This window comes from Caretta caretta, chromosome 6 (assembly GCF_965140235.1).
Source record: "Caretta caretta isolate rCarCar2 chromosome 6, rCarCar1.hap1, whole genome shotgun sequence".
Lineage (NCBI taxonomy): Eukaryota > Metazoa > Chordata > Testudines > Cheloniidae > Caretta > Caretta caretta.
Genome location: NC_134211.1, coordinates 8,717,876 through 8,745,643, shown reverse-complemented (window position 1 = coordinate 8,745,643; position 27,768 = coordinate 8,717,876). Strand labels below are relative to the sequence as shown.

General features: G+C 54.1%; 1 protein-coding gene across 1 annotated transcript; it reads left to right on the top strand.

Moving 5' to 3' along the window:
* The first annotated feature begins 123 nt into the window (after positions 1 to 123).
* Positions 124 to 27,768, top strand: LOC125638559 (uncharacterized). The gene is made up of 10 exons (XM_075129075.1): positions 124 to 551; positions 1,099 to 1,209; positions 1,707 to 2,794; positions 9,254 to 9,449; positions 9,771 to 10,737; positions 10,884 to 11,019; positions 14,028 to 14,135; positions 14,642 to 15,176; positions 25,429 to 25,782; positions 25,840 to 27,768. The coding sequence occupies exons 1-10, from the start codon at positions 530 to 532 to the stop codon at positions 26,454 to 26,456; spliced, it is 4,134 nt and encodes a 1,377-aa protein (XP_074985176.1). The 5' UTR covers positions 124 to 529; the 3' UTR covers positions 26,457 to 27,768.

Below are 27,768 nucleotides of genomic sequence, written 5' to 3'. Positions count from 1 at the left end.
GTGCCCCCCAATCCCGCCCCTGCTAGCCCAGCCCTGGGCTCCCCCCGCCCCCACAGCCCTGCCAGTGCCCCCCAATCCCGACCCACAACCCCTGCTAGCCCAGCCGCCCCCCAGTGCCCCCCAATCCCGCCCCTGCTAGCCCAGCCCTGGGCTCCCCCCGCCCGCACAGCCCTGCCGGCGCCCCCCAGTCCCGACCCGCAGCCCCTGCTATCTCCTCCCCTGTCTGCACCGACCCGGCACCTGTGCCTGCAGCACTCCCGGGGCTATCCAGGTGACGGGCGAAGAGCAGGCTTGGGGAGCCTCCCATTGAACAGGCTTCACCTGAAAGGGGCATTTCTCCCGCCTGGGGAGCCCGCAGGACACCGGCCCGCGCTCGGGACTCCTGGTTCTGATCGCAGTTCTGGGCGCTGAGCGGGCAGAGCAGGGGCTGGGCGCCAGGGCTCCGGGTTGTAGCCCGCCCGGCGGGAGAAGAGTGGGGCCGAGTGCGTTGCCGCGGGGGCGGGGCTGGGCGCCAGGACTCCTGGGTTCCATGGCCGGATCTCCTCAGGCAAGTCGCTGAACTGTTCTCTGAGCCACTGCGGAAACAGGGATGGAAGGAGCGGAAGAAAAATCATTTCCTGCTGACTGGAGATTTCAGTGTTAATATAATAGAGAAATTCAAGCCCAGCTTCCCAGAGCGGAGCCGGGGCCGGCTTAGGTAGGGCTGCAATAGCGCAGGGACCTTCCTGTCCCAGCCCCCGGACACCTGGGTCCCTCCCAGGCCGGCTTCCCCCGTCCCCCTGCGTGCCCAGGGGTGAGTCCCTGCTGAGGGCCGAGGGGATGGCTCGGCCGGGGGGCGAGTGGGGACGCAGGGGAGGGAGAGAAAGGGCAGCAGGGGGCAGGAAATCGCTGCCTGGAGGAAGGGGCTGCAGGGAGGAGGGGATCGGGGCTCCCCGAACTGCAGCTGGGACCAGAGACACCCCCGGGCAGCGCGGGGGGGTCTGTGCCGCTGAGCCCAGCAGAGTCCCTCCAACGCAGCCAGCGCCTGGGGAAGTTTTGAAGGGTTTAATGGTAATTCATCAAAGCAGGACTCCCCCCTCTTTCCTCCCCTGCAGGCAGGATTCCTGGTCCCTGACCCCGGGATCTCCGGGACGGAGCGCCGGGGCGAGCCCTGTGCCCGGGATCTCCAGGGCGCCGAGGAAAGGGAGACCCTGGCCGTCACTTGCACAGGTGACAAAGGAGTGACGAGGGCTTGGGGAGTCTCCATGAACTAACAGTCAGCACCCCGGGGTGCCATGCTACAGCCATATAGATGGGGGAGGCCAGAAGGGGCCATTCTGGTGGGCTACTCTGACATCCTGCCAAGCCCAGGCCAGAGAACCGCACCCCAAACCCGTAGGGCTGGTGTCAGTGATCCACAAAGCTGGGGGAGCCTGGAAGTGGCAAAACTGGCATCGAATAACTTGGGTTAGTTTGGCAATTTACGGGAGTGAAGAGATCCCCGCAAAGCCGCCTGGAGCCCTCCGGGTTCTGTCTGGTCTCGCTCAGTGTCATCTCCAGCAGGTCCCTGTCCCCTGCCCTCCCCCAGCCATTCTCTGGGGGCTCAGCCAGGCCATTGGGGCAGAACCAGCCCCTCCGCTCTCCTCTGGGGAAGGGTTTGCGTGGGATTCATTTCCTGCTTTTTAGATTTTCTGCCCCCTTTTGTGCCCTGTCTCTCCCTGGCACAGGGAACAAGCCCTGCCTGGATTCTCCCTCTCTCCCAGTAGGTGCTGGGATGGAGGAGGATAATCCTGAGCAGGAAGGGCCTGCAGGAAGGGAGCCTTGTGGGATGTCTCGAAGCACCGAGCAGGGAGAGGCCAGCGGGGTTGGACGGCAGCAGGAGACGGAGGCGATATCTCCGGATGAGATGGACATCAGGGTGGTGACAGAGCACAACCAAGCCCAGGCTGAGGCACGTCCCTACAGCTGCTCGGACTGTGGGAAGAGCTTCAGCCAGAGCTCCCACCTGGTCCAGCACCAGCGCATCCACACGGGCCAGAAGCCCTACAAGTGCACCGAGTGCGGGAAGAGCTTTGTCCTCAGCTACAACCTCATCGATCACCAGCGCATCCACACCGGGGAGCGCCCCTACAAGTGCGGCCAGTGCGGGAAGAGCTTCATCCGGAGTTCCCACCTCTTCCAGCACCAGCGCATCCACACGGGCGAGCGGCCCTACCAATGCACCAAGTGTGGGAAGAGCTTCAACCGCAACTACACCCTGGTGAAGCATTACCACACCCACGTCGGGGAGCAGCCCTTCATCTGCAGCAAGTGCGGGAAGAGCTTCAGCCTGGGATCCTTCGCCCAGCATGTCCGCACGCACACGGGTGAAAAGCCCTACACCTGTGCCGAGTGCGGCGAGAGCTTCAGCAGCAGTTCCAACTTGATCCAGCATCGGCGCATCCACACCGGAGAGAAACCCTACAGCTGTGGCCACTGCGGGAAAAGCTTCAGCCAGAGCTCCAACCTCATCAAGCACCGGCGCATCCACACTGGAGAGAGACCCTACAGCTGCCCCGAGTGCGGCAAGACCTTCAACCAGAGCTCGTCGCTCATGCAGCACCGGCGGATCCACCGGGGCGAGCGGCCCTACGAGTGCACCGAGTGCGGAAAGCGCTTCATCGACAGCTCCAAGCTCAACAAGCACCGGCGGATCCACACAGGTGAGCGGCCCTACAAATGCACCGACTGCGGGAAGGGCTTCAGAGACAGCTCCGCCCTCATGAAGCACCAGCGGACCCACACCAAGCAGAGGCAACCCAACTGCGGGGAGGGACTTTAGGGGAGGGGAAATTGACGTGATTGCAGGGGGACCCTCTGACAGTATCTCATATGCTGGAAACTGAGGCATGCATGCATATCAATCATAGAAGTATTTACCAACATTCTCATGTTCATCACAGACACTTTGGAGAAGGCTTCCTTGTTCAAGGTTTGCCAGCGTGTCACCTTGCTGGCGTTGTCCCCAACTCTAAAGCGTGCCCTGCCACACCCAGTCTTTTCAAGGAGGTCTATTTCTTTGACAGAGGTTAGCACACAGAACAGGAAACAGCCTTAACTCAATCTTGGCCCCAGGCTTCAGGGCCACCCCACCCCGGGGGTCTTGGGCACCCCTGCTCCTGGCAGTTTCCCAGTTTCAGCCACCTCTACATAAGAATACCCATACTAGGTCAGACCAATGGTCCATCTAGCCCAACATAAATGCCAACTTCTCATGGCACCGGTGGGTGCTCGCAGTCCCCCCCCATTCCAACCCCTTCCCCCAAAGTCCCCGCCCCAACTCCGCCCCCTCCCTGCCCCATTGGACCCCTCCCCAAATCCCCATCCTGGCCCCACCTCCTCCCCTGAGCGTGCTGCGTTCCCCCTCCTCCCCCATCCCTCCCAGCGCTTGCCGCGCAAAACAGCTGTTTCACGGCAGCAAGCGTGGGAGGGAGGGGGAAAAAGCGGGCACGCGGCGCGCTCGCGGAGGAGGTGGAGCAGAGGCGCAGGTGAGCTGGGGCAGGGTTGGTTGTTGTTTTTGCATTTGTCTCTTTCCAATAAACTCTGATGCTTAAGGCACACCTGAGAGGAAAGGACTGTGTGTTATCATTTTAAACCATGCTCTTTCCACTGAAGTAGCTAAAAAACGTAGTTTACACATCTCTCCGCTCTCCAGCCTCTGGCCTTAACCTTACTGAGTCTGTGGCATTTTTGTACAAGAGGCCATGAAAAGTGGGATGGGGCTCAATGGGGATGATCTGGGGGTAGAGGAGGGATTTTTAGCTCATCTCTTAACTTCTTTTGACAACAGAAGCGTCCGGACTTGGAGCTTTCTTTGCAGCTGTCGTGACCAGGGAGCTGGGAATTTCCACTGTTCCTGAACCAAGGCAGGCAAAGGGCCCCAGACTGGGATTCAAACCCTCAGATCCCAGCACCACCCCCTTTTGTATATCCCACACTCAACCCCTGCTGAGCTGACTCCTTTCATCTCCCCTTGTAAACTGGTCCCCACAGCCTCTGATCATGTCTGTTGCTTTGCCCTAGGCTCCCTGCAATCTGTCTATATCTCTCCAGGATTGAGGGACCCAGAGATGAATCAAAAGGAGCCTCCCTGGGTTTATACAGACAGGGACTATCCCCTCTGTTCTCAGGTCTGGGAATGGGACTGCAGCCTTTCCCCTCTAGGGGCTTCGAGCAGCCTCAGAGCAGGGGAGTGGGTGGCTCGGAGGGTGAGGGGGTTAGGGGGAATGGGATATGGGACCTTCCCCTCTAGGGGGCACTGGCTCTGATCCAGCCCCAGGGCAGGGGACTGGCTCGCTCAGGGGGGCAGGGAATGGGATACAGGCCAGGACCTTAGTGTGTGAATCTCGTTTGCTGTGTTCATTAGGCCTAGTGTGAAAAAAGTTGGGTCTCAGCCCAGATAGGAACAGACAGGTGTGCGCTTGACCACTGTCCCCACAAAATGGTGGGCTCAGTGACAGCAGGGGCCATGAATCCCTGAGACATTTCTGCCTCCTCAGCTCCCCCCAGGGTTTGTGACTGAGGTATTTACCTCACGCCTGTGACCCCCTGTCCACCTCAGGCCCCAGCCCCCCACCCAACTGCCCTAGAGACACCAAACCACAACATGCCCAACTGCCATGGAACCTCCAGAGACCAACACTCCCCCCCACCCCCGACTGCCACAGAACCTCCAGATCCCAGCACCCCCCACCCCACTGCCACAGAACCTCCAGATCCCAATATCCCCCACCCCACTGCCACAGAACCTCCAGACCCCAGCACCCCCCACCCAACTGCCACAGAACCTCCAGATCCCAATATCCCCCACCCCACTGCCACAGAACCTCCAGACCCCAGCACCTCCCACCGAACCTCCAGATCCCAGCACCCCTGACCCAACTGCCACAGAACCTCCAGATCCCAGTATCCCCCTCTCCCAACTGCCACAGAACCTCCAGATCCCAGTATCCCCCACCCGACTGCCACAGAACCTCTAGATTCCAGCACCTCCCACCCAACTGCCACAGAACCTCCAGACCCCAGCACCCCCCACCCGACTGCCACAGAACCTCCAGACCCCAACATTCTCCCCACCCCCAGCCGACTGCCACAGAACCTCCAGACCCCAATATCCTCCTCCCTCAACTGCCACAGAACCTCCAGATCCCAGCCTCCCCCATCCGACTGCCACAGAACCTCCAGACCCCAGCACCCCATAAGAACATAAGAATGGCCCTACTGCGTCAGACCAAAGGTCCATCCAGCCCAGTATCCCGTCTACCGACAGTGGCCAATGCCAAGTGCCCCAGAGGGAGTGAACCTAACAGGTAATGATCAAGTGATCTCTCTCCTGCCATCCATCTCCACCCTCTGACAAACAGAAGCTAGGGACACCATTCCTTACCCATCCTGGCTAATAGCCATTAATGGACTTAACCTCCACAAATTTATCCAGTTCTCTTTTAAACCCTGTTATGATCCTAGCCTTCACAACCTCCTCAGGCAAGGAGTTCCACAGATTGACAGTGCACTTGTGAAGAACTTCCTTTTATTTGTTTTAAACCTGCTGCCCATTAATTTCATTTGATGGCCCCTAGTTCTTATATTATGGGAACAAGTAAATAACTTTTCCTTATTTACTTTCTCCACTCACTCATGATTTTATATACCTCTATCATATCCCCCATTAGCCTCCTCTTTTCCAAGCTGAAAAGTCCTAGCCTCTTTAATCTCTCCTCATATGGGACCCATTCCAAACCCCTAATCATTTTAGTTGCCCTTCCCTGAACCTTTTCTAATGCCAGTGTATCTTTTTTGAGATGGGGAGACCACATCTGTACTCAGTATTCAAGAAGTAGGCGTACCATGGATTTACATAAGGGCAATAAAATATTCTTCATCTTATTCTCTATCCCTTTTTTAATGATTCCTAACATCCTGTTTGCTTTTTTGACTGCCGCTGCACACTGTGTGGATGTCTTCAGAGAACTATCCACGATGACTCTAAGATCTTTCTTCATTAGCTGTAGCTAAATTAGCTCCCATCATATTGTATGTATAGTTGGGGTTATTTTTTCCAATGTGCATTACTTTATATTTATCCACATTAAAATTCATTTGCCATTTTGTTGCCCAATCACTTAGTTTTGTGAGATCTTTTTGAAGTTCTTCACAGTCTGCTTTTGTCTTAACTATCTTGAAAAATTTAGTATCATCTGCAAACTTTGCCACCTCACTGTTTACCCCCTTCTCCAGATCATTTATGAATAAATTGAATAGGATTGGTCCTAGGACTGACCCTTGGGGAATACCATCAATTACCCCTCTCCATTCTGAAAATTTACCATTTATTCCTACCCTTTGTTCCCTGTCTTTTAACCAGTTCTCAATCCATGAAAGGATCTTCCCTCTTATCCCATGACAACTTAATTTCCATAAGAGCCTTTGGTGAGGGACCTTGTCAAAGGCTTTCTGGAAATCTAAGTACACTATGTCCACTGGATCCGCCTTATCCACATGTTTGTTGATCCCTTCAAAGAACTCGAATAGATTAGTAAGACATGATCTCCCTTTACAGAAACCATGTTGACTTTTTCCCAATTTATGTTCTTCTATGTGTTTGACCATTTTATTCTTTACTATTGTTTCAACTAATTTGCCCAGTACTGACCTTACCAGTCTGCAATTGCCAGGATCACCTCTAGAGCCCTTTTTAAATATTGGCGTTACATTAGCTATCTTCCAGTCATTGGGTACAGCAGCTGATTTAAAGGACACGTTACAAACTATATAGTTAATAGTTCTGCAATTTCGCATTTGAGTTCTTTCAGAACTCTTGGGTGAATGCCATCTGGTCCCGGTGACTTGTTCCTGTTCAGTTTATCAATTAATTCCAAAACCTCCTCAAGTGACATTTCAATCTGTGACAATTCCTCAGATTTGTCGCCTACAAAAGACGGCTCAGGTTTGGGAATCTCCCTATCATCCTCAGCCATGAAGACTGAAGCAAAGAATTCATTTAGTTTCTCCGCAATGACTTTATTGTCTTTAAGTGCTCCTTTTGTATCTCGATTGTCCAGGGGCCCCACTGGTGATTTAGTGAGCTTCCTGCTTCTGATGTACTTAAAAAACATTTTTTTATTACATTCTGAGTTTTTGGCTAGCTGTTCTTCAAACTCCTTTTTGGCTTATCTAATTACATTTTTACACTTAATTTGGCAGTGTTTATGCTCCTTTCTATTTACCTCACTAGGATTTGACTTCCACTTTCTAAAAGATGCCTTTTTATCTCTCACTGCTTCTTTGACATGGTTGTTAAGCCGCGGTGGCTCTTTTTTAGTTCTTTGACTGTGTTTTTTAATTTGGGGTATATGTTTAAATTGGGCCTCTATTATGGTGTCTTTGAAAAGGGTCCATGCAGCTTGCAGGGATTTCACCCTAGTCATTGTACCTTTTAATTTCTGTTTAACTAACCTCCTCATTTTTGCATAGTTCCCCTTTCTGAAATTAAATGCCACAGTGTTGGGCTGTTGAGGTGTTCTTCCCACCACAGGAATGTTAAATGTTATTATACAATGATAACTATTTCCAAGCGGTCCTGTTATAGTTACCTCTTGGACCAGATCCTGCGCTCCACTCAGGACAAAATCGAGAGTTGCCTCTCCCCTTGTGAGTTCCTGTACCAACTGCTCCAAGAAACAGTCATTTAAAGTATCAAGAAATGTTGTCTCTGCATTTCATCCTAAGGTGACATGTACCCAGTCAATATCGGGATAACTGAAATCCCCCACTATTATTGAGTTCTTGATTTTGATAGCCTCTCTAATCTCCCTTAGCATTTCATTGTCACTATCACTGTCCTGGTCAGATGGTCAATAATAGATCCCTACTGTTATATTCTTATTAGAGCATGGAATTACTATCCATAGAGATTCTATGAAACATGAGGATTTATTTAAGATTTTTACTTCATTTGATTCTACATTTTCTTTCACACATAGTGCTACTCCTCCCCCCCCCATCTGTTCTGTCCTTCCGATATATTTTGTACCCCAGAATGATTGTGTCCCATTGATTGTCCTCACTCCACCAGGTTTCTGTGATGCCTTCTGTATCAATTATTATACCCACCCCCCACTGCCAAAGAACCTCCAGACCCCAACACCCCCCACCCGACTGCCACAGAACATCCAGACCCCAACATTCCACCCAACTGCCACAGAACCTCCAGATCCGAACATTCCCCCCACCCCCACCCGACTGCCACAGAACCTCCAGACCCCAGCACCCCCCACCCGACTGCCACAGAACATCCAGACCCCAACATTCCACCCAACTGCCACAGAACCTCCAGAGCCCAACATTCCCCCCACCCGACTGCCACAGAACCTCCAGACCCCAGCATCCCCCACTCAACTGCCACAGAACCTCCAGACCCCAACATTCCACCCAACTGCCACAGAACATCCAGACCCCAACATTCCACCCAACTGCCACAGAACCTCCAGAGCCCAACATTCCCCCCACCCGACTGCCACAGAACCTCCAGACCCCAGCATCCCCCACTCAACTGCCACAGAACCTCCAGACCCCAACATTCCACCCAACTGCCACAGAACCTCCAGATCCCAACATTCCCCCCACCCCACCCGACTGCCACAGAACATCCAGACCCCAGCACCCCCCACCCGACTGCCACAGAACATCCAGACCCCAACATTCCACCCAACTGCCACAGAACCTCCAGAGCCCAACATTCCACCCAACTGCCACAGAACCTCCAGAGCCCAAACTCCCCCCCCCCCCCCCCACCGCCATGGAACGGACAGACCCCAACATTCCATCTGAAATGGCCCCTCCCCCTGTCTCCTCCTGCTGCAGTTACCCTGTGGGGGCGTCAGGCCGCGAGGAGCCGGAGGAGCTGCTCGCTCCAGCTGGGCTTCACCCCGCGGTGGGAGAAGAGCACTTTGACTGAGACCCGGGACCCCCGATCCCCAGGGAGCCCATAATTCGGATTCCATCCGCTCCCTCTCCAATCTCTAGCGAGCACCCACAGGGAACTCTACCGCCTGCTACCCCTCCCGGGGCACGTGCCGTGGGGGGAGCGCACCCCACCGCTCCCCACGCTGGTCTAGTCTCTGCGGTGCCTTCCCCGGGGGCTCGAGCTCTGCCCACCCCGGGCGCGCTCCGTTTTCCCCGGCCTCCGGCGAGTCACCGGGTTAAAAACATAGAGATCGGCAGCGCCCCGGACTAGAGCGGAGCCCGGAGGAGCGGGGCTGCGATCGCGCAGGGACCTTCCTGTCCCAGCCCTGGACACCTGGGTCCCGAGCCCCCGGCTGCAGCGCTCCCCGGCCCGGGCGCGATCCCCCGCATGGAGCCAGGGGAAGAGCCGAGGGTCCCGGATCTCCCGGGCGCCCAGGAACGGGGGACCCCCAGAGGCGCCCCCCCAGGTGAGGAATGAGCCACACCGGCTGGGAGTGAGGGGGGAAGCTGGGGTCCCAGCCAAGCCAGCGGGAGCCCCCCCAGTTCTGTCTGGTCAGTATCGTCCCCAGCAGGTCCCAGTCCTCATGGCAGGTGTCACTCCCGGATCCCCCCCCGGCAGGAGCCCTCTCCTCCCCCAGCCTTTCTCTGAGGGCTCAGCTGGGATGCTGGGGCAGCCCCGGCCCCCCCCCTCCCCTCAGGGAAGGATTTGCGGGCGTGGGGTGCTTCTTACCCTCATGTTTCCTGCTCAGTGACAAACCCCTTTGTTATCCCTTCTCACCCGGGCGCAGGGAACGAGCCCCGGCTGGATTCACGCTCTGTCCCAGCAGCTGCCAGGACAGACAAGGACAACCCCAAGCAGGAAGGCCTGGCAGGAGCAAAGCTGCATGGGATGTCCCACTGTTTCAAGCAGGGAGATGATGCCTGTGGGGCAGGACAACAGCAGGGAGCCCCCCCGGGGCAGAGACCTAGTGATCTCGCCCCGCTGGCCTCCACCCCAGCAGAGAAACCCTACAAATGCCACGAGTGCAACAAGAGCTACAGCCTGAGCTCGAACCTGAGCCGCCATCGCAGGATCCACACGGGGGAGAGAGCCCACAGATGTGCCCAATGTGGGAAGAGCTTCCACTTCAGCTCCCAGCTTGTCCAGCACCAGATCAGCCACACTGGGGAGCGACCCTACAAATGCCCCGACTGCGGGAAGAGCTTTGGTGTGAGCTCCAACCTTCTCCAGCACCAGCGCATCCACTGGGTGGAGCGACCCTACAGCTGTGCCAACTGCGGGAAGAGCTTTGGCCACAGCTCCCACCTGGCCCGGCACCAGCGCATCCACATGGACGAGAGACCCTACAAGTGTGGGGAGTGCGGGAAGGCTTTTGGGGTGAGCTCGGCCCTGATCCGGCACCAGCGGATCCACACGGGTGAGAGGCCTTACAAGTGTCTGGTTTGCGGGAAGAGCTTCAACCTTAGCTCCAACCTCTTCACCCATCGCAGGATCCACTGGGACGAGAAACCTTTTAAATGCCCTGAATGTGGGAGGAGCTTCAGCCAGAGCTCAAGCCTCAGCCGCCACCAAATCAGCCATACGGGGGAACGACCATACAAATGCCCTGAGTGTGGAAAGTGCTTCAACCAGAGCTCCCTCCTGATCCGGCACCAGCGGATCCACACGGGGGAGCGACCCTACAGATGCTCCCAGTGCTGGAAGAGCTTCCTACGGAGCTCCCAGCTGAAGAGACACCAGAGAGTCCACACCAGGTAGGGGGCAGTGGTTGATGGCTCTCTGGTATCCCGCTGGACCTGGGCCATAGCAGTTATACAGACTGACTGGGATCACTTGGATAATTGGGATTGTCTCAACAAGATGTGTTTTAACACAGCCAAATGCAATGCTGTACATTCAGGAACTATGAGAATGTATTTTGCATTTACTGGGTGAAGGACTGTATCCTGGGACACAGTGACTCTGAAAAGGACTTACGGGTCCTGGCGGATAACCAGCTGACCATCAGCTCCCAGTGTGATGCTCTAGCTAAGAGAGTAACGTGATCCTTGGTTCTATAAACCGGGGAATATCGAGTAGCAATGGAGAGTGGGTAACACCTCTGTATGCGGCATTGGGGAGAGCATTGTAGGAGACTGCGTCCAGTTCTGGAATGCACCCTTCAGAAGGGATGTTGACAAATTAGGAAACGTTCAGAAAAGAGCCACAAAAACAGTGTGAGGTCTGGGAAACCTTCCTTGTAGTGAGCCACTAAAGAAGTTTGATCTATTTAGCTTATCCAAGAGAAGATGAGTCGATGACTGGATCCCAGTACCTACATGGGGAGGAGAATGCTGATAGCAGAAAGGTCTTCAGTGTAGCAGTCAAAGGCTAAATGAGATCCAATGGCAGGAAGCTGAAGGGAGACAAATTCAGACTGGAAATAAGGTGTGAATTTCTAGCAGTGGGGGGAATTAACCTCTGGAACAACTCACCAAGGGGTGTGGTGGATTCCCCATCACTTGGAGTCTTTACACCAAGACTGGATGACTGTCTGTAAAAGTTCCACTCTAGAGCCACCAGAAGTTCTGGGCTGGCTACAGGAATCACACGGTGAGGTTCGTTGGCCAGGGTTATGCAGGAGGTCAGGCCGGGTGGTCAGAATGGTCCCTTCTGGCTATAAACTACAAATCCCTCACCCCTGTCGACCTAGCTGTGGGAGGCAGAGAGTGATAGAGACACAAAATGAAGGATTCACATAAACATATCAAGGCAGGCAGAACTAAGACTAAGAGACCACATGGTCCTCAAAGTCAGCAGATCTGGGTTGTATTCCTGCCTCGGCTACTGACTGGCTGTGTGTCCTTAAGCAAGTCCCTTCCCCTCTCTGTGCCTCAGTTTACCCTCCTGCCCTTTCTGTTTTCCCTTGTATGTCCTTTGGGGCAGGGACTGTTCTTGCTCTGGGTGTGTGCTGCGTCCAGCACAATGGGGCCCTGATCTGGGGTGGGCCTGTGAGTGTGGTTGTAATAGAAATAACTAACCAAGTAAGAAGCTTTCGCATCATTTATAAATGATTCTGTCACCTCCTCCTTGTGCTGCTTTATCCCTGGTGGAAGTGGCGTCCCACAACCCAAGCCTGTTGACTGAGCAAAATGAGATCTTACCCTTAACTCCAGGGCATCAATTGGACAACCAGTAGGGGGTAAATGGGGGACACACAGAGCTCCTGGCATGGGGAAAAGAGGGAGATGGGGGAGACACATAGAGCCCCTGACATGGGAGTGATGGGGGGGGAACAGAGCCCCTGGCATGGGGAAGAGGGGGCAACCAGGGGGGACACAGAGCTCCTGGGATAGGGCCAGGGTTCAGGTAATCCCTGAAATAGAGGGGGCTGGGAGGGTGGTACACTGGGAGCTTGTGGGGGATGTGGAGGGATGCACAAACAGAGGAATCTTGAATAGGAGTAAAGAGGTTATTTTATCTCTGCATTTGGCAGCGGTTCCAGTGCTGGAACCCACAATTCAAGAAGGATGTTGATAAATTGGAGAGGGGTCAGAGAAGAGCCACAAGAATGATGAAAGGATTAGAAAACTGGCCTTAATAGTGACAGACTCAAGGAGCTCAATCTATTTAACTGTCCAAAGAGAAGATTAGGGGGTGACTTGAACATAGTCTGTAAGTGCCTACACGAAGAACAAATATTCAATAATGGGCTCTTCAATCTAGCAGAGAAAGGTCTGGCATGATCCAATGGCTGGAAGTTGAAACTAGACAAATTCAGACTGGAAATAAGGTGTAAATTTTTGACACTGAGCGTAATTAACCACTGGAACAATTTACCAAGAGTTGCGCTGGAGTCTCCATCACTGACCATTTTTAAATCGAGATTGGATGTATTTCTAAAAGCTCTGCTCTAGGAATTCTTTTGGAGCCGTTCTCTGGCCTGTGTTATCCAGGAGGTCAGACGAGATGATCACACTGGTCCCTTCTGGCCTTGGAATCTATGAGGAAGCCCTGGTGGGTGCAAAGAACTTGGCGAACAGAAGAAACAAAGTGTGGGACCCTCTAGCACAGAATGTAGGTCACTTCAGGAGCTGAAAGTAGCGATAGGTCAGAGCCCTTCACTCCCAGCTCCCACCCCACATCCCTGGGGCCTCCCAGGAGGTCTCCAGCAGGACTACAGAAGAGGAGACTGATCGGGGCTGGGGTTTAATTTGAGATCAAGAACACCGTTATGAAGAGGAACTTTCCACATCTGCTGGGATGCTTCTCCACCTGTTCTGTTCTCCATCTGTCCCTGGAGAATGGGCTCATGGGTGGTGGTTGGCACGGTGGGACAAGGGCACATTAACTGGGACACAGGACTCTGAGCCCTTAAGGGAGCCCGTACTTCTGATCCCATGTGTTTCTTCTCCAATCCCTAGAGAGCACCCAGAGGGAAATCTACTGCCTGGTACCTCTCCCTGGGCACATCCCCTGTGGAGAGGGCACCCCATTTGTCCCCACGCTGGTCTAGTTTGTAGTGTCTTCCCCAGGGGCTCGAGATCTGACCACCCCACTCTCTCCATGTCAGGAGCCTTTTCCTAACACTGTATCCGGCATCTCCCTGGGTTAAAAACATAGAGATCGGATGCACCCCGGACTAGAGCGGAGCCAGGATGAGCGGGGCTGTGATCGCGCAGGGACCTTCCTGTCCCAGCCTCCCGGGCTCCCCAGCCCCTGTGCGCGCAGGGGCCAGTCGCCGGCTGCCGCCCCACAGCGCCCAGGCGGGACTCGCCCCGGCCGGGCGTTGAGTGGGGACCCCGGAGGCAGGGGAGAGGCAGAGGCAGGAGATCGCTGCCGGGAGGAAGCGGCCGCAGCGACAGGGGGATGGGCGCTGACCCCCAGCTGGGGCTGGAGAGACCCGCCAGCCCTCTGGGAGGCGGGGTGGGCTGGGGGTCGGTGCAGCGGGGGAAGGAGTTTTCTGTGCAGTTGAGTTCGGTAGAGCCCGGGCGCGTTCTCTGCACCGAGCCCCGGGGGGAGGTTTCACCGAGCCCCGTCTCTCCCCTTTCTTTCCCCCGAGCAGGATTCCCTGGCCCGGCCACGATCCCCCGCACGGAGCCAGGGGAAGAGCCGAGGGTCCCGGATCTCCAGGGCTCCCAGGAAAGGGAGATCCCCAGAGGCGCCCCCACAGGTGAGAGACACCAGAGACCCGTGGAGATGGGGAGCGGGGTTGTATCCTGGGAAGCGGTGACCCTGTAAAGAACCTAGGGGCCTCGATGGAAACCTAGTGAAAGCCTGAGCTCCAGGTGCAATCCTCTGGCTAGGAGGGTAAGACGATCCATGGACCCATGAACAGGGAGATAATCCAGCAGTGGCCAGGAGGGGTTATCACCTCTGTACAGAATCCTAGAATATCAGGGTTGGAAGAGACCTCAGGTGCAGGAGTCACTGACTGAACTGCTCCAGCCTGAGTTACACAGGAGGTCAGACTAGGTGATCACCATGGTCCCTTCTGGCCTTCGCATCTGTGTATGTTCTCTCACTCCCAGCAGATGCCAGGACAGCAGGTGAGGAGAATCCCCGGCAGGAAGGGCCTGTGGAAGCAGAGCCTCACTGAAATCCCGGAGTGCCAAGTTGGGAAATGCCAGCGGGGCAGGGTGGCAGCAGTGAGATCTCCAGGAGGGAAGAGGCTTGTAGGCACTCGGGGTCCCAGTGGGGATGCAGCGGGGGGAGCAAGCCTACCACTGCCCCGACCGCGGAAAGGGATTCAGCCAGAGCACAAACCTCCTAACCCACCGGCGAGCACACATGGGGGAGAGCCCGTACGAATGCCCTGATTGCGGGAAGGCCTTCAGCTGGCGCTCCCACCTGCTGGAGCACCAACGCATCCACACTGTGGAGCACCCCTACCAGTGTGGGGAGTGCGGCAAGAGCTTCAGCTGGAGTTCGGCTCTGATCCAGCACCAGAGCACTCACACAGGCGAGCGGCCCTACCGCTGCCCCGACTGTGGGAAGAGCTTCAGCCGTGGCTCCAACCTGCTGCAGCACAAACGGATCCACAAGGGCGAGCGCCCCTTCCTGTGCAGCCAGTGTGGGAAGGGCTTCAGCCAGAGCTCCTACCTCTATGAACACTCGCGCACCCACACCGGCGAGCGCCCCTACAAGTGCCCCGACTGTGGGAAGGCCTTCGCCCAGAGCTCCACATTGGCCCGGCACCAGGGGGCCCACACCAGCGAGCACTGCTTCCCCTTCATTGGCTGCAGGAGGACTTGATGCAGGGCAGGGAGGCTGCTGCAAACACTCACGCTCCTTTGGATGGGGAGAACCTGCTGCTGTCTCCAGCTGGGGTCCTGTCCCGGGAGCCTCAGCTATTGCATCAAGTTGAGAGTCTGAAAAGGTGACTGATGGAGACATGTCTCCCTGGGGTCCTGCCCCATTAACCCACGGGGGGGACATACCACTGCATCTGGCTGAGGGTTTCCAGTGGTGGATCATGCAGCCACATCCCACTGCATTCAGCTGGGGTCCTGGCCTGGAGAACCCAGGGGATACATGTCACTGATCTGGCTGGGGTCCTGTGCCAGTGGAATGCAGAGGGGACATGCCACTGCCTCAGGATAAAGGTCTGCCATCTCCCTGTGGCCCTGGCTGAGTGGCCCTGTAGCAGTGGTTTTCAAACTGCGGGTCGCGACCCGCTACTGGGTCATGGAATGTAAGGCTCTGGGTCTCGGCGGCTCTGATCAGCACCGCCAAGCGGGCCGTTAAAAGTCCCATTGGTGGTGCTGCCCGGCTAGGGCAGGCTAGTCCCTGCCTGTTCTGACACCACGCTGCGCCGCAGAAGTGGCCAGCAGTAGGTCCAGCTCCTAGGCGGGGGGACCGTGCGGCTGTACGCACTGCCCCTGCCCCAATCACCGGCTCCGCACTCCCGTTGGCCAGAAACCAGCTAATGGGAGCTGGGGGGTGGTGCCTGTGAACGAGAGCCACATGGAGCCACTTGCATGCCTCCGCCTAGGAGCCAGATCTGCTGATGGCCGCTTCTGGGGCGCAGCGCGGTCCGCAGTACCAAGACAGGCAGGAAGCCTGCGTTAGCACCCCCACTGCACCGCTGACCGGGAGCTGACCGAGGTAAGCCCGCACCCCAATCCCCTGCCCCAGCCCTGCGTCCACCCAGAGCCCCCTCCTGCACCTCAAACCCCTCATCCCCGGCCCCACCCTAGAGCCTGCACCCCCTGCCCAGAGCCCTGATCCCCTCCCACACCCCAACCCTCTGCCCCAGCCCTGAGCCCCTCCCACATCCCAAAACCCTCATCCCCAGCTCTGTTAGGTCATGGGCATCAACAATTTTCTTCAACTGGGTCACCAGAAAAAAAGTTTGGAAACCACAGCCCTATAGGATAGGGGTCACTGATCAAACCTCAGTGGCCTTTGGAGGGATGTGCCACCCCATCAGGCTGAGGGTCTGCAGTAGCAGATCGTGGAGCCAGTTCCCACTGCAGCCAGCTGGGATCCTGGCCTGGTGGCTCCCATGGGGCACATCACTACATTGTGTCTCACCTCTCCCCACCGGGGGTTGAGCCTAGTAACTCTGTTTCTAGACCTATGCCTCCCTCCTGTCAGCAATAAAGGACGTGTTGCCTAAGAGGCACTGACAAGCCCATCATTTACCTGTTAGGGAGGGACATAGGCACCCTGTTAGCACAGGTTACAGCTAGCCTGAGGGTCACTGGATTATGTACCCATACTCCCTTGGTTGGTCTATTCATGGGGCTCAAACCCATAACCTCTGGCTTTCTACTGCCCTATGTTCTCTCTTTGACTCAGGTCCCATTCAGCTGGGCTGAGAGGTGAAAACAAGCACTGATACTTTCCCCTCCCCCCCACCCCCCCGCCACTGGTGGCATCAATATGAGCCATCAGCTCACAATAAATTGAGTGGATCGTCTTTCATTACATGGAAGAAGTAAGTGTGTGTGTGAGAGAGAGTTGGAGGGAGAAGCACAGTGCTCGCATAGTGCTCGGGTACTGGACCGTATGGAGGATACATCAGAGGGTCCATACAGAAGAGGGACCAATCAGAGGTAGCACATATTATTGGAACACCTAGGAGCCTCAGTCAGGCTCCAGGACCACACCATGGTGGATACTGTACATTATTTATTAGGTGGATTATGGTAACACCTAGGAGCACAGGTCAGGCACCAGGACTGCACTGTGTTTGATACTGTATGTTATTTATTAGGTGTTGTGATGGGTTGCCCCCCGCTTCCAGGGTGCCATCTGATTTTACTGCAGTACCGTTGAGCCCACCTGTTCCACCGGCTTGGGCTCCCGCACCCTGTCCTGCTAAACCAGGCCCTCAAGCCTCCTCTAGCACACACACAGGTAGGGCCACACTCAGCTGCAGAAAGACAGACACTGAGATCAGCTCTGTGTGGGACGACTCAGCTCGGGAATTTCCCAGCACTCAAGAGCACATCCCCTCTGGACTGTAAACCCAAAATTGTATTGTCTTGCACCACTCAGAAGTCTGTACAGCGTAAGCTCATGGAAATCGCCCCCTACTTCAATGTGGAGGAAGATATGCAAAGCTTTTTGGCCCCAGTTATGAATTGCACAAACTGGTTTAGAGAAAACAAAACGAGTTTATTAACTACAAAGGATAGATTTTAAGCGATTATAAGGGATAGCTATCAGATCAAAGCAGATTACTGAGCAAATAAAACACGCAAACTAACTAACACTAAAGAAACTGTCTACAAGTAGTAACTTCTCACCCTAAATGTTGTTTTAAGCAGGTTGCAGAGTTTCTTGAAGACAAACTTCTCTTTCTTGCAGCTTAGAACGGCCAGATATTCCATCCACAGGCCAGACACCTTCTAGCCTGGGTCCTGTCCTTTCTTCCCCCAATCACTCTTAGGTGTTTTCAGCAGTCATCCTGGGCGGGGATTCAGTGAAGAACCAACCAAGATTAACTCACTTCCCTGCCCTAAATAGGATTTATATATGGCGGGAATCCTTTGTTTCCTAGTTTGGTCCCCACCCCCGATTAGTGGAAAAATACTAGTAGGCCAAGATGGGGTCCAGTACCAGGTGACATGATCACATGACCCTGCAGTGTCAAAGCAGCATCCCAGGAAGGTAGGAGATTAGCATCTTCAGAGTCCTATTGTTCGCCCTAATGGCCTGTCCAGGCTGATTGCCTACTGTCGAGTGGGCATTCTCCAAGTGTAAACACAGTTGTAATTGTTACATAGTCAATAATCAAAACTTCAGATACAGAAATGATACATGCATACAAATAAGATAATCATACTCAGTTCATCACCTTTCCAATGATACTGCACATGACCCATCTTGCATAAAACATATCTTAGTTATGCCATATTCATACTACAATATCTCTATGACGAATATGGGGCGTAGTGTCACTGAGGTATTATGGTAGCACCTAGAAGCCCCAGTCATGAGCCAGGACCGCATTATGCAGGTGCTGCACCAACACAGGATGTGGGGAGAATCATATGGGGGAAGCATCAGTAAGCCTCAGGACTCCTGGGTTCTATTTTCTAAGAGAAGAAGGATGGCCCACTGACTGATTCCAATTCCCTGCTTCACCGCAGACTGTCTATGTGGCCTTTGGCAAGTCATCACAGCCAGATCCTCAAAGGTATTTAGGCGCCTACTTAATTCAAGACTAGGCACCTCTCTGCATCTTTAGGCACCTAAAAACCTTTGAGGAGCTGGCTCTTAGTTGCTCGGTGCCTCAGTTTCCCCATCTGTAGTATGGGGATAATAGCTCTGCCCCGCCTCGCAGCGGGTGTTGTGAGGATAAATACATTACAAATAGTGAGGCACTCAGATACTACTTCTCTGGTCCCCACTGATGTATCTTAGCTAGATAGCTGTTGCCAGCACTGTCTCACTATATGACTGTATACCAGTCTCTTCCCTGCTCTGTGCCTCAGTTTCCCCATCTATAAAATACGTGTGTACCGGGCCTACATGAGTGAATGTTCCTCGGGCAGATTCTACCGGGGCCCCAAGATATTACGATGTGGAATATTTCAAGTATGCTGGTCGCTATCTAGCTCTGTTCTCTCTTCCATTCCTGGTACTTGTAAAATCAGTCGAAGGCAATGCTTTTCCATATCACCCACCATTAGCTGGCTGACTGCGAGCTCAGGAGCCCAGTGTCACCCAAGGACTGTCCTCTCTGGTCACCCCCTCCTCTAATCCACTCACCCCATGCCCCTCTCAGAGTTGCAGTGCTCAAATTGTAATGAAAGAGGTGCCAGGGCTCAAGCAATTGTTTTTGGTTTGTTTGGTTTTTTTACATTCATAACTGATGCAGCAAGCCCAGAGGTGCTGGGGCTCTGAACTGCCCAAGCCTAGAGGTGCCGGGGCTCAGCCCTGGCACAAATTAAGCACTGCAGAGTTGGGGCTGGAACCCAGGAGTCCTGGGCAGCGTCTGTGACATGAGGAGTAGAGAGTTACAGCTTTTCACCCCGTCATAAATATGCAAGAGGAGCTGGATCTGAAATCTCCAGCAGGCCCGGAACCAATGGCCAACCCTGCCCTACCATGCACTGCAAAGAGAAGCTCCATTTCCCGGAGTCCCTTGCAATGGGGGCTGCACTAATTGTGGGACAGAATCCTAGCCGCAGCCTATTCCCACCCCCTTAGTTCCTGCCCCGGCACTGGGGACCAGCTGGTGCTGAGTAGGGTCCCTTGCGGTTCTAGGTGCTGTTTGAAGAGGTGGCCGTGTATTTCTCCCAGGTGGAGCGGGAGCTCCTGGACGAAGGGCAGAGGCAGCTCTACAGGGACGTCATGCAGGAGAACTACCAGACTCTCATCTCGCTGGGTGAGGAGCTACTGCTGCTCAGGGATTAGGAGCTGTAGGACTTTGACATACCTGGGTTTGACTCCCAGCCCCCACCCTCCCACTTTAACCCACTAGACCCCACTCCCCTCCCCGAGCTGGGGATGGAGCCCAGGGCTCTTCCTCAAACCCTTACATTTCTGGGAGATCAGGCCCTGCAGCTCCCAAACCCAGCAGCACAGAGACTGTCACCCCTACAGTGCAGCACCCATGTGCCCCCATCAGAGAACAGGGTCAGGATATTGAGCCCTTCAGGGGAGATTTAACAAAGCACTGTCTCATCAGTTTCCTTCCCCATCCCTGAGATCTCCCAGATGGAGAGAGGGGAAGAGCCGAGGGTCCTGGATCTCCAGGGCTCTGAGGGGAGGGAGATCCCCAGAGGCGCCCACACAGGTGAGGAATGAGCAACACCGGCTCAGAGACCATCTGGGAGCAAAGGGGGAAGCTGGGACCCCAGAAAAGCTGCTGAGAGCCCCCCAGTTCTTTCTCATCTCTCAGTTTTTCTGCCTTTTTTTAAACAGCTAACAAAATCATCCAAAGCACAGCCTTAGCGGCAGCCACGCTACACCACCAACTGGGAGCCGCCAGAGGTAAATGCTGCCCGGCGGGAGGCTGCACCCCAACCCTGAGCCCCCTCCTGGACCCAGCACCCTGAACCCCCTCCTGTACCCCAAACCCCAGCCCTGACCCCCCTCCCAGAGCCAGCACACCCACCCTCTCCTGCAACCCAGCCTCCTGCCCCAGCCCTGACCCTCTCTCCCAGAGCCCACAGCCCGCACCCTCTTCTGCACCCCAGCACTCTGCCCCAGCCCAGAGCCCCCTCCTGCACCCAAACTCCCTCCCAGAGCTTGCACCTCTCACCCTCTCCTACACCCCTGCCCCAGGCTCAGCCCAGAGCCCCCTCCTGTACCCCAACCCCCTGCCCCAGCCCCGTGAAAATGAGTGAGGGTGGGGGAGAGCGACTGTTGGGGGGGGGGGGTGGAGTGAGTGGGGCGGGGCCTTGGGGAAGGGGCGGGAATAGCTCCTGGGTTGCCCTTACTTTCAAAAAGTGATCTTGGGTGTAAAAAGGTTGGAGACCACTGCCCTACACTAAGCAGTCCCCGCCCTGCCTTTCCAGTCTCGGCTGCCTGCTGATCCTTCCCGTCCCCTGCCAGCTCTCTGGGGCTCCCTCGCCCTGCCATGCGCCCACAGGGGAGGGTACAGCTCCCCGCCCCCATCATAACTATGCAAAAGAAGGTGGCGCTGAAATAATCTCCAGCACGCCCCCGTTGCCCAGGGTGCATTGCAAAGGGAGACTCCATTTCCCAGAGCCCCGTGCAGGGGGGAGGGCACTCAACGTGGACAGGCTCCCAGCCCCAGCCCCTTCCCACCCCCTTAGCTCCTGCCCCAGCAGCAGCCGGCGGCTCCCTGGTGGTTCTCCCGGGCGGAGTGGGGGCTTCTGGGGGAGGCTCCGAGGCCGCTCTGCAGGGACGTCATGCAGGAGAATGACAAGACCTTGACCTCGCTGGGTGAGGAGCAGCTGCCCCCCCCCCCGGGGCTCGGGGGGCTCGGAGGTGCCCCGGGGGGGGGCTTCGGTCCAGGACTCCTCCCCGCCCCGTTAGATTCCTGAGGGAACCGCCCCTGGAACCTCACCACCCCATAGATAGAGGGGGTCACCCCCCCACGGGGCCAGCTGCCCCTTCCACATCCCCAAGTGCTGACTCTGCTTCTCCGTCCCCATCAGCAACAGCTGGAGACCCCCCCCCCAAGAGAACCCTAAATCCTCCGCAGTCCCCTGCCCTCCCTGAGCAGCAGCATCTCCCTGAACACTGCCCCCCTCCCCCCCACACACACATCACTCAGGTTCCCTTTCCATCCACCCAGGGAGCGGAGGAAGTGTGTGCAGGTGGCAGGGTGAGAGGATGGGTGTGCATGGGGAGGGGGGGTGCACACACGTGTGCAAGTGGGGAAGGGCCAGGTGTGCATGTGCAGAGAAGGATGGGAGAGGTGCTGCTAGACCCCATCTCTGTGGCTACGGGGAGTGTTATGGGGGTGCACTCACCACCCAAGCACCCTCTCTCGGTCAGGACACGACAGGGATTCGTCCAGCTTCAGCACCCCCTTTTGTCGGCTGATCTGGCTTTGCTGTGGTTTTTTTCTGGGTGACTCAGCCTTCAAGACAGGTCACACTTCAAGTTCAGTGCCCTTCTGGGGTATCCAAGTCCAGCTGTAACTGGTCAAACCCCACGCTGGCCTCTTCACAGTCCCTTCACCCACCTCCCCCCTGGTCCCACTGCAAAATCATAAAAATGTAAGTCCATCTCCCTGTGCTAAGGTGGGACCAAGTAAACCTAGACCATCCCTGGCAGTGGTTTGTCCAGCCTGTTCTTAAAAACCTCCAATGACGGGGACTCCACAACCTCCAGCCCTGGAACATGTTGCCTCTGAACTATCCATAGAGTTAGAAAGTTTTCTTAGGTTTCAGAGTAGCAGCCGTGTTAGTCTGTATTCGCAAAAAGAAAAGGAGGACTTGTGGCACCTTAGAGACGAACAAATTTATTTGAGCGTAAGCTTTCGTGAGCTACAGCTCACTTCATCGGATGCTTAAAGTGGAAAGTCTCCTCACTGTACTTTCCACTTTATGCATCCGATGAAGTGAGCTGTAGCTCACGAAAGCTTATGCTCAAATAAATTGGTTAGTCTCTAAGGTGCCACAAGTCCTCCTTTTCTTTTTGCAAAGTTTTCTTAATATCTAACCTAAAGCTCCCTTGCTGCAGATTAAGCCTGATTGCTTCTTGTCCTGCCTTCAGTTGATCACTTGGCTTATTTTTAGATTGTTATCAGGTCCCCCCCTCAGTCTTCTTTTCTCAAGACTGAACATGCCCTGGGTTTTTTAACCTTTCCTCAGAGGTCAGGTTTTCTGAACCTTTTATTGTTTATGTTGCTGTTCTCTGGACTCTCTTTAGCATCTTTCCTAAAATGTGGTGCCCAGACTGCGACACCGTTCTCCAGCTGGGGTGTTTCCCAGTGCTGAGTAGAGCGGGACAATTACCTCTTGTGTCTTACACACAACACTCCTGTTAATACACCCCAAAGTCCTTCCAAATTAAACAGAACCTAGCAAAATCACAAGCTTCTTTCACAGAGTAGCAAATCCCAGGGCTTCTCCATAGAACTCAAAACGACAAACAAAATTAAACACTCCCAAAGCATTTCTCAGCCCTCTCCACGCTTGGGCCTCTCATTCCTCCAGGACTCCTTGTCAGTTCCCTGTTTCTCTTGTGGAATGCTGGCCACAGGACGGCATCTCTGGAGCCTGGCCCCTCATTCTAGGGCCCCACCACAGGAATAGAATGGAAGTGAACTTGCATGGCATGGCATGGCATGGCATGGCATGGGTCGTCACCTCTGCTCTACATCAAGCCCCTCACTGTGTTCTCTTAAGCCTTTCTATTATGAGGCCCAGGTGTTCACCATACTAAGATCCAACCCCATTATTCCCGCAGCCTCAGGCTGGGATGCCATTAATTATGGCACAGGTGGAGCTGGGCCCATTTCCCCTTAAAGGGGCCAGTCACCCCCGATGGGGGAACAGGCACTCTAGGCTCCGTTGTTATGGTTACAGCAGAATTGGGGAGATGCGCACTGGAGGCCCCATCTCTATGGTTACAGCGGAATTGGGGAGATGCGCACTCGAGGCCCCATCTCTATGGTTACAGCAGAATTGGAGAGATGCGCACTCGAGGCCCCATCTCTATGGTTAGAGCGGAATTGGGGAGATGCGCACTCGAGGCCCCATCTCTATGGTTACAGCGGAATTGGAGAGATGCGCACTCGAGGCCCCATCTCTATGGTTAGAGCGGAATTGGGGAGATGCGCACTCAAGGCCCCATCTCTATGGTTACAGCGGAATTGGAGAGATGCGCACTCGAGGCCCCATCTCTATGGTTAGAGCGGAATTGGGGAGATGCGCACTCGAGGCCCCATCTCTATGGTTACAGCGGAATTGGAGAGATGCGCACTCGAGGCCCCATCTCTATGGTTAGAGCGGAATTGGGGAGATGCGCACTCGAGGCCCCATCTCTATGGTTAGAGCGGAATTGGGGAGATGCGCACTTGAGGCCCCATCTCTATGGTTAGAGCGGAATTGGGGAGATGCGCACTCAAGGCCCCATCTCTATGGTTACAGCGGAATTGGAGAGATGCGCACTCGAGGCCCCATCTCTATGGTTAGAGCGGAATTGGGGAGATGCGCACTCGAGGCCCCATCTCTATGGTTACAGCGGAATTGGAGAGATGCGCACTCGAGGCCCCATCTCTATGGTTAGAGCGGAATTGGGGAGATGCGCACTCGAGGCCCCATCTCTATGGTTACAGCGGAATTGGAGAGATGCGCACTCGAGGCCCCATCTCTATGGTTAGAGCGGAATTGGGGAGATGCGCACTCGAGGCCCCATCTCTATGGTTAGAGCGGAATTGGAGAGATGCGCACTCGAGGCCCCATCTCTATGGTTAGAGCGGAATTGGGGAGATGTGTACTCAAGGCCCCATCTCTATGGTTAGAGCGGAATTGGAGAGATGCGCACTCTAGGCTCCATCTCTACGGTTTCAGCAGAGCTGGGGAGATGTGCATGCTTGGCCCTACTCTATGGTTACATGCAGGCATGGGGAAATGCACATTCTAGGCCCCATCTCTTTGGATACAGGGGAGCCAGGGAAGTGCACACTCTAGATATAGTCTCTATGATTATGGTTGAGCCTGGAAGATGCACACTCTACGCTGGGTCTCTATGTTACTGGCAGGCCAGGGAGATTTGTGCTCTGAGTCTCATCGCTATTTACTGGGGGGTGGGGTTGGGAATATGGAGTCTAAGCCCTCACTCTTTGGTTACAGGTGGGCCAAAGAGACGTGCATTCTTCTAGGCCCATCTCTGTGGTTACAGGCGGGCTAGAGAGACGTGTTCTCTATGGTTACAGCATAGGTGGGGAGCAAGATTGGGAGTGAACTCAGGGAAACCTCAAGAGGAGACTAGAGAGAATGGGGAGAATCCCTTTTTAAACTTATTATTATTATTGAGGGGATATTATATTCATAGTCTTGTTTGCATAATTATATGGAAATTAGGGGATTGGCTCATTTGCATAAACCCTCCAGATTTCTGAGTCTGCAGCCACGACATCACAGTGAAGGGGCAGCTGGAGAGTGGGAGGGTGGTATAAATGTTGCTTCTGGGCAGAGTAGATACTTTCCACTGATGCCCAGGCCTATAACAACACCGATGATTCACTGGGCATAGCCAGGATCTGCCCTGCCAGGGGTTTCACTTCCTGCCCATCAGGTTTTCTGCTCAGTGACAAACCCCTTTGCTGCCCCTTCTCTGCCCAGCAGGGAACAAGTCCCAGCTGGATTCTCTCTCTCTCCCAGCAGGTTCCAGGACCAAGAAGTGGAATCCCCATCAAGATGAGCCTGCGGGCGCAGACCTGCAAGGGATGCCCCAGAGCCCTGAGCAGGGAGACAATGGTTATAGCCAGGGAAGGAGAGGACGGCAGCAGGGAGACACAGAGGGAGAACCCACTGATGAAGAATGTTCTAAGAAGCTCCTTGGCTTGCAAAGAACCTGCACAGCAGAGAGACCCTATAAATGCCCTGAATGCGGGAAAAGCTTCACCCAGAGCTCTATGCTCATCCGCCATGAGAGATCCCACACGGGAGAAAAACCCTACACATGCTCTGTCTGTGGGAAGAGTTTTAGTCAGAGGTCCAATCACATGCAGCATCAGAGGATCCACACAGGGGAGCGACCCTATAAATGCACTGACTGTGGGAAGAGTTTCTCTCTGAGCTCCCGCCTGCTCCAGCATCAAATGGTGCATACTGGAGAGCGGCCTTACAAATGCCCTGACTGTGGGAAGAGCTTCAACCAGAAGTCGAACCTGAAGCAGCACCAGCGAATCCACACAGGGGAGCGACCCTACAGACGCCCTGACCATGGAGAAAGCCGCTCTCTGAGCCCACCCCAGGAGATCCATAAAGTAGAGAGACCCTATAAGTGTCCCCAGTGTGGAAAATGCTTCCGTGTGAGCTCACACCTTATTAGACACCAAGTCACCCACACGGGAGAGCGACCCTATAAATGCTCCGACTGCGGGAGAAGCTTCTCGCTGAGCTCTCACCTCATCCGGCACCGGATAGTCCACACAGAGGATAAACCCTACGTCTGCACTGAGTGTGGGAAGAAGTTTAGCCTAAGCTCCAGGCTCGACAGGCACCTGAGAACCCACACGGGAGAGAGACCTTATAAATGCCCCAACTGTGGGAGTGGCTTCGTCGACAGCTCCGCTCTTATTAAGCACCAGAGGATTCACACTGGGGAGCGACCCTATACCTGCCCTGAATGTGGGAAGAGCTTTGGTCGGAGCTCGTACCTTATCACCCACCAAAGAACCCATACGGGAGAGAGACCCTATAAATGCCCCGACTGCGGGAAAAGCTTTGTTGGCAGTTCTGATCTTAATAAACACCAGCGCACCCACACGGGGGAGCGCCCCTATAACTGCCCTGAATGTGGGAAGAGCTTCAGCCGGAGCTCAAACCTTATTGCCCATCAGAGAATCCACACCCGTTCCTTCACTCCTACTCAGGGATGTGGTTAAGGGGATTTTGAATGTTGGCATTAAACATTTTGGGAGGGTTATTTATTTGATCACTTGGCTCCCATGTAGCCTCTTATTTCCAACCCGCCTAGTGCCTTGTTCATCCTGTATTACACCCTGTGTTTAATACAGCTAAATGTAAATGTATACATCTGGGAACAAAGAGTGTTGGCCAGACTTACAGGATGGGGGACTGTCCTGGGAAGCAGGGACTCTGGAAAAGATTTGGAAGTTATGGTGGATAATCAGCTGAACACGAGCTCTCCCTGCAATGCTATAGCCAAAAGATCTAAAGCAATCCTGGGATGCATAAACAGGGGACTCTCAAGTGGGAGTAGAGAAGTTATTTTACCTTTGTATTTGGCACTTTTGCAACCACTGCTGGAATATTGTGTCCAGTTCTGGTACCTACAATTCAAGAAGAATGTTGATAAATTGGAGAGAGGTCAGAAAATAGCCACAAGAATGATTAAAGGATTAGAAAGCATGCCTTATGGTGGCAGACTCAAGGAGCTCAATCTATTTCGCTGAACAAAGAGAAGATTATGAGATGACTTGATCACAGTCTATAAGTAACTCCACAGGAAAAAAATGTTTAATAATGAACTCCTCAGTCTAGCAGAGAAAGATCTAACACAATCCAGTGGCTGGAAGTTGAAGTCAGACAAATTCAGACTGGAAATAAGGCATAATTTTTTAATGGTCAGAGTAATTAACCATTGGAGAACTGACCAAGGGCTGTAGTGGATCTCCATCTCTGACAATTTTTAAATCAAGATGGGATGTTTTTTTGAAAGCTCTGCTCTAGGAATTATTTTGGGGAAGCTCTATGGACTATGAGATACAGGAGGTCAGACTAGATGACCACAATGGCTTTAGAATCTGTGAATCTACATAAAACCTTGTCAGGAATAGATTTTTAGTTGGTAAATGTCAATTTCACCGTGCACACACAAACCAGTGACAAAATATTTCCAGTGATAATCAAAATTTACAGATAGGCAAAGTAAGAAAAATGCTGCTTTAGAACTTCTTGGAGTCAAAATCCAGTGACTGGAAATAAACTTATTACAAATCCACTAGTGAATGAATAGTAAAATAGGTAGGATTTGATGATGTCAGGATATTGACTTTGTATATTTTGACATGTGAAGTTGACAATTTGGTTTTAATGGTTTATAAAACTAGAATTTTTTGAATCTCAACATCTGCTATCATTAAATAATTATCTGACCCTCCCGACTTAATTTCCAGCGACTGTGAAAATGTAAAGAGATTAAAAAAAAATAAACTTTGGTATTAACTGTTGAAA

Excerpts from the sequence above, each read along its gene's own strand:
- LOC125638559 (XM_075129075.1), top strand. The coding sequence starts at position 530 with ATGGCCGGATCTCCTCAGGCAA. Across the intron at positions 2,795-9,253 it reads AACCCAACTGCGGGGAGGGA|AGCGGAGCCCGGAGGAGCGG; the intron begins CTTTAGGGGAGG and ends GCCCCGGACTAG. Across the intron at positions 14,136-14,641 it reads CCCCAGAGGCGCCCCCACAG|GCACTCGGGGTCCCAGTGGG; the intron begins GTGAGAGACACC and ends AGAGGCTTGTAG.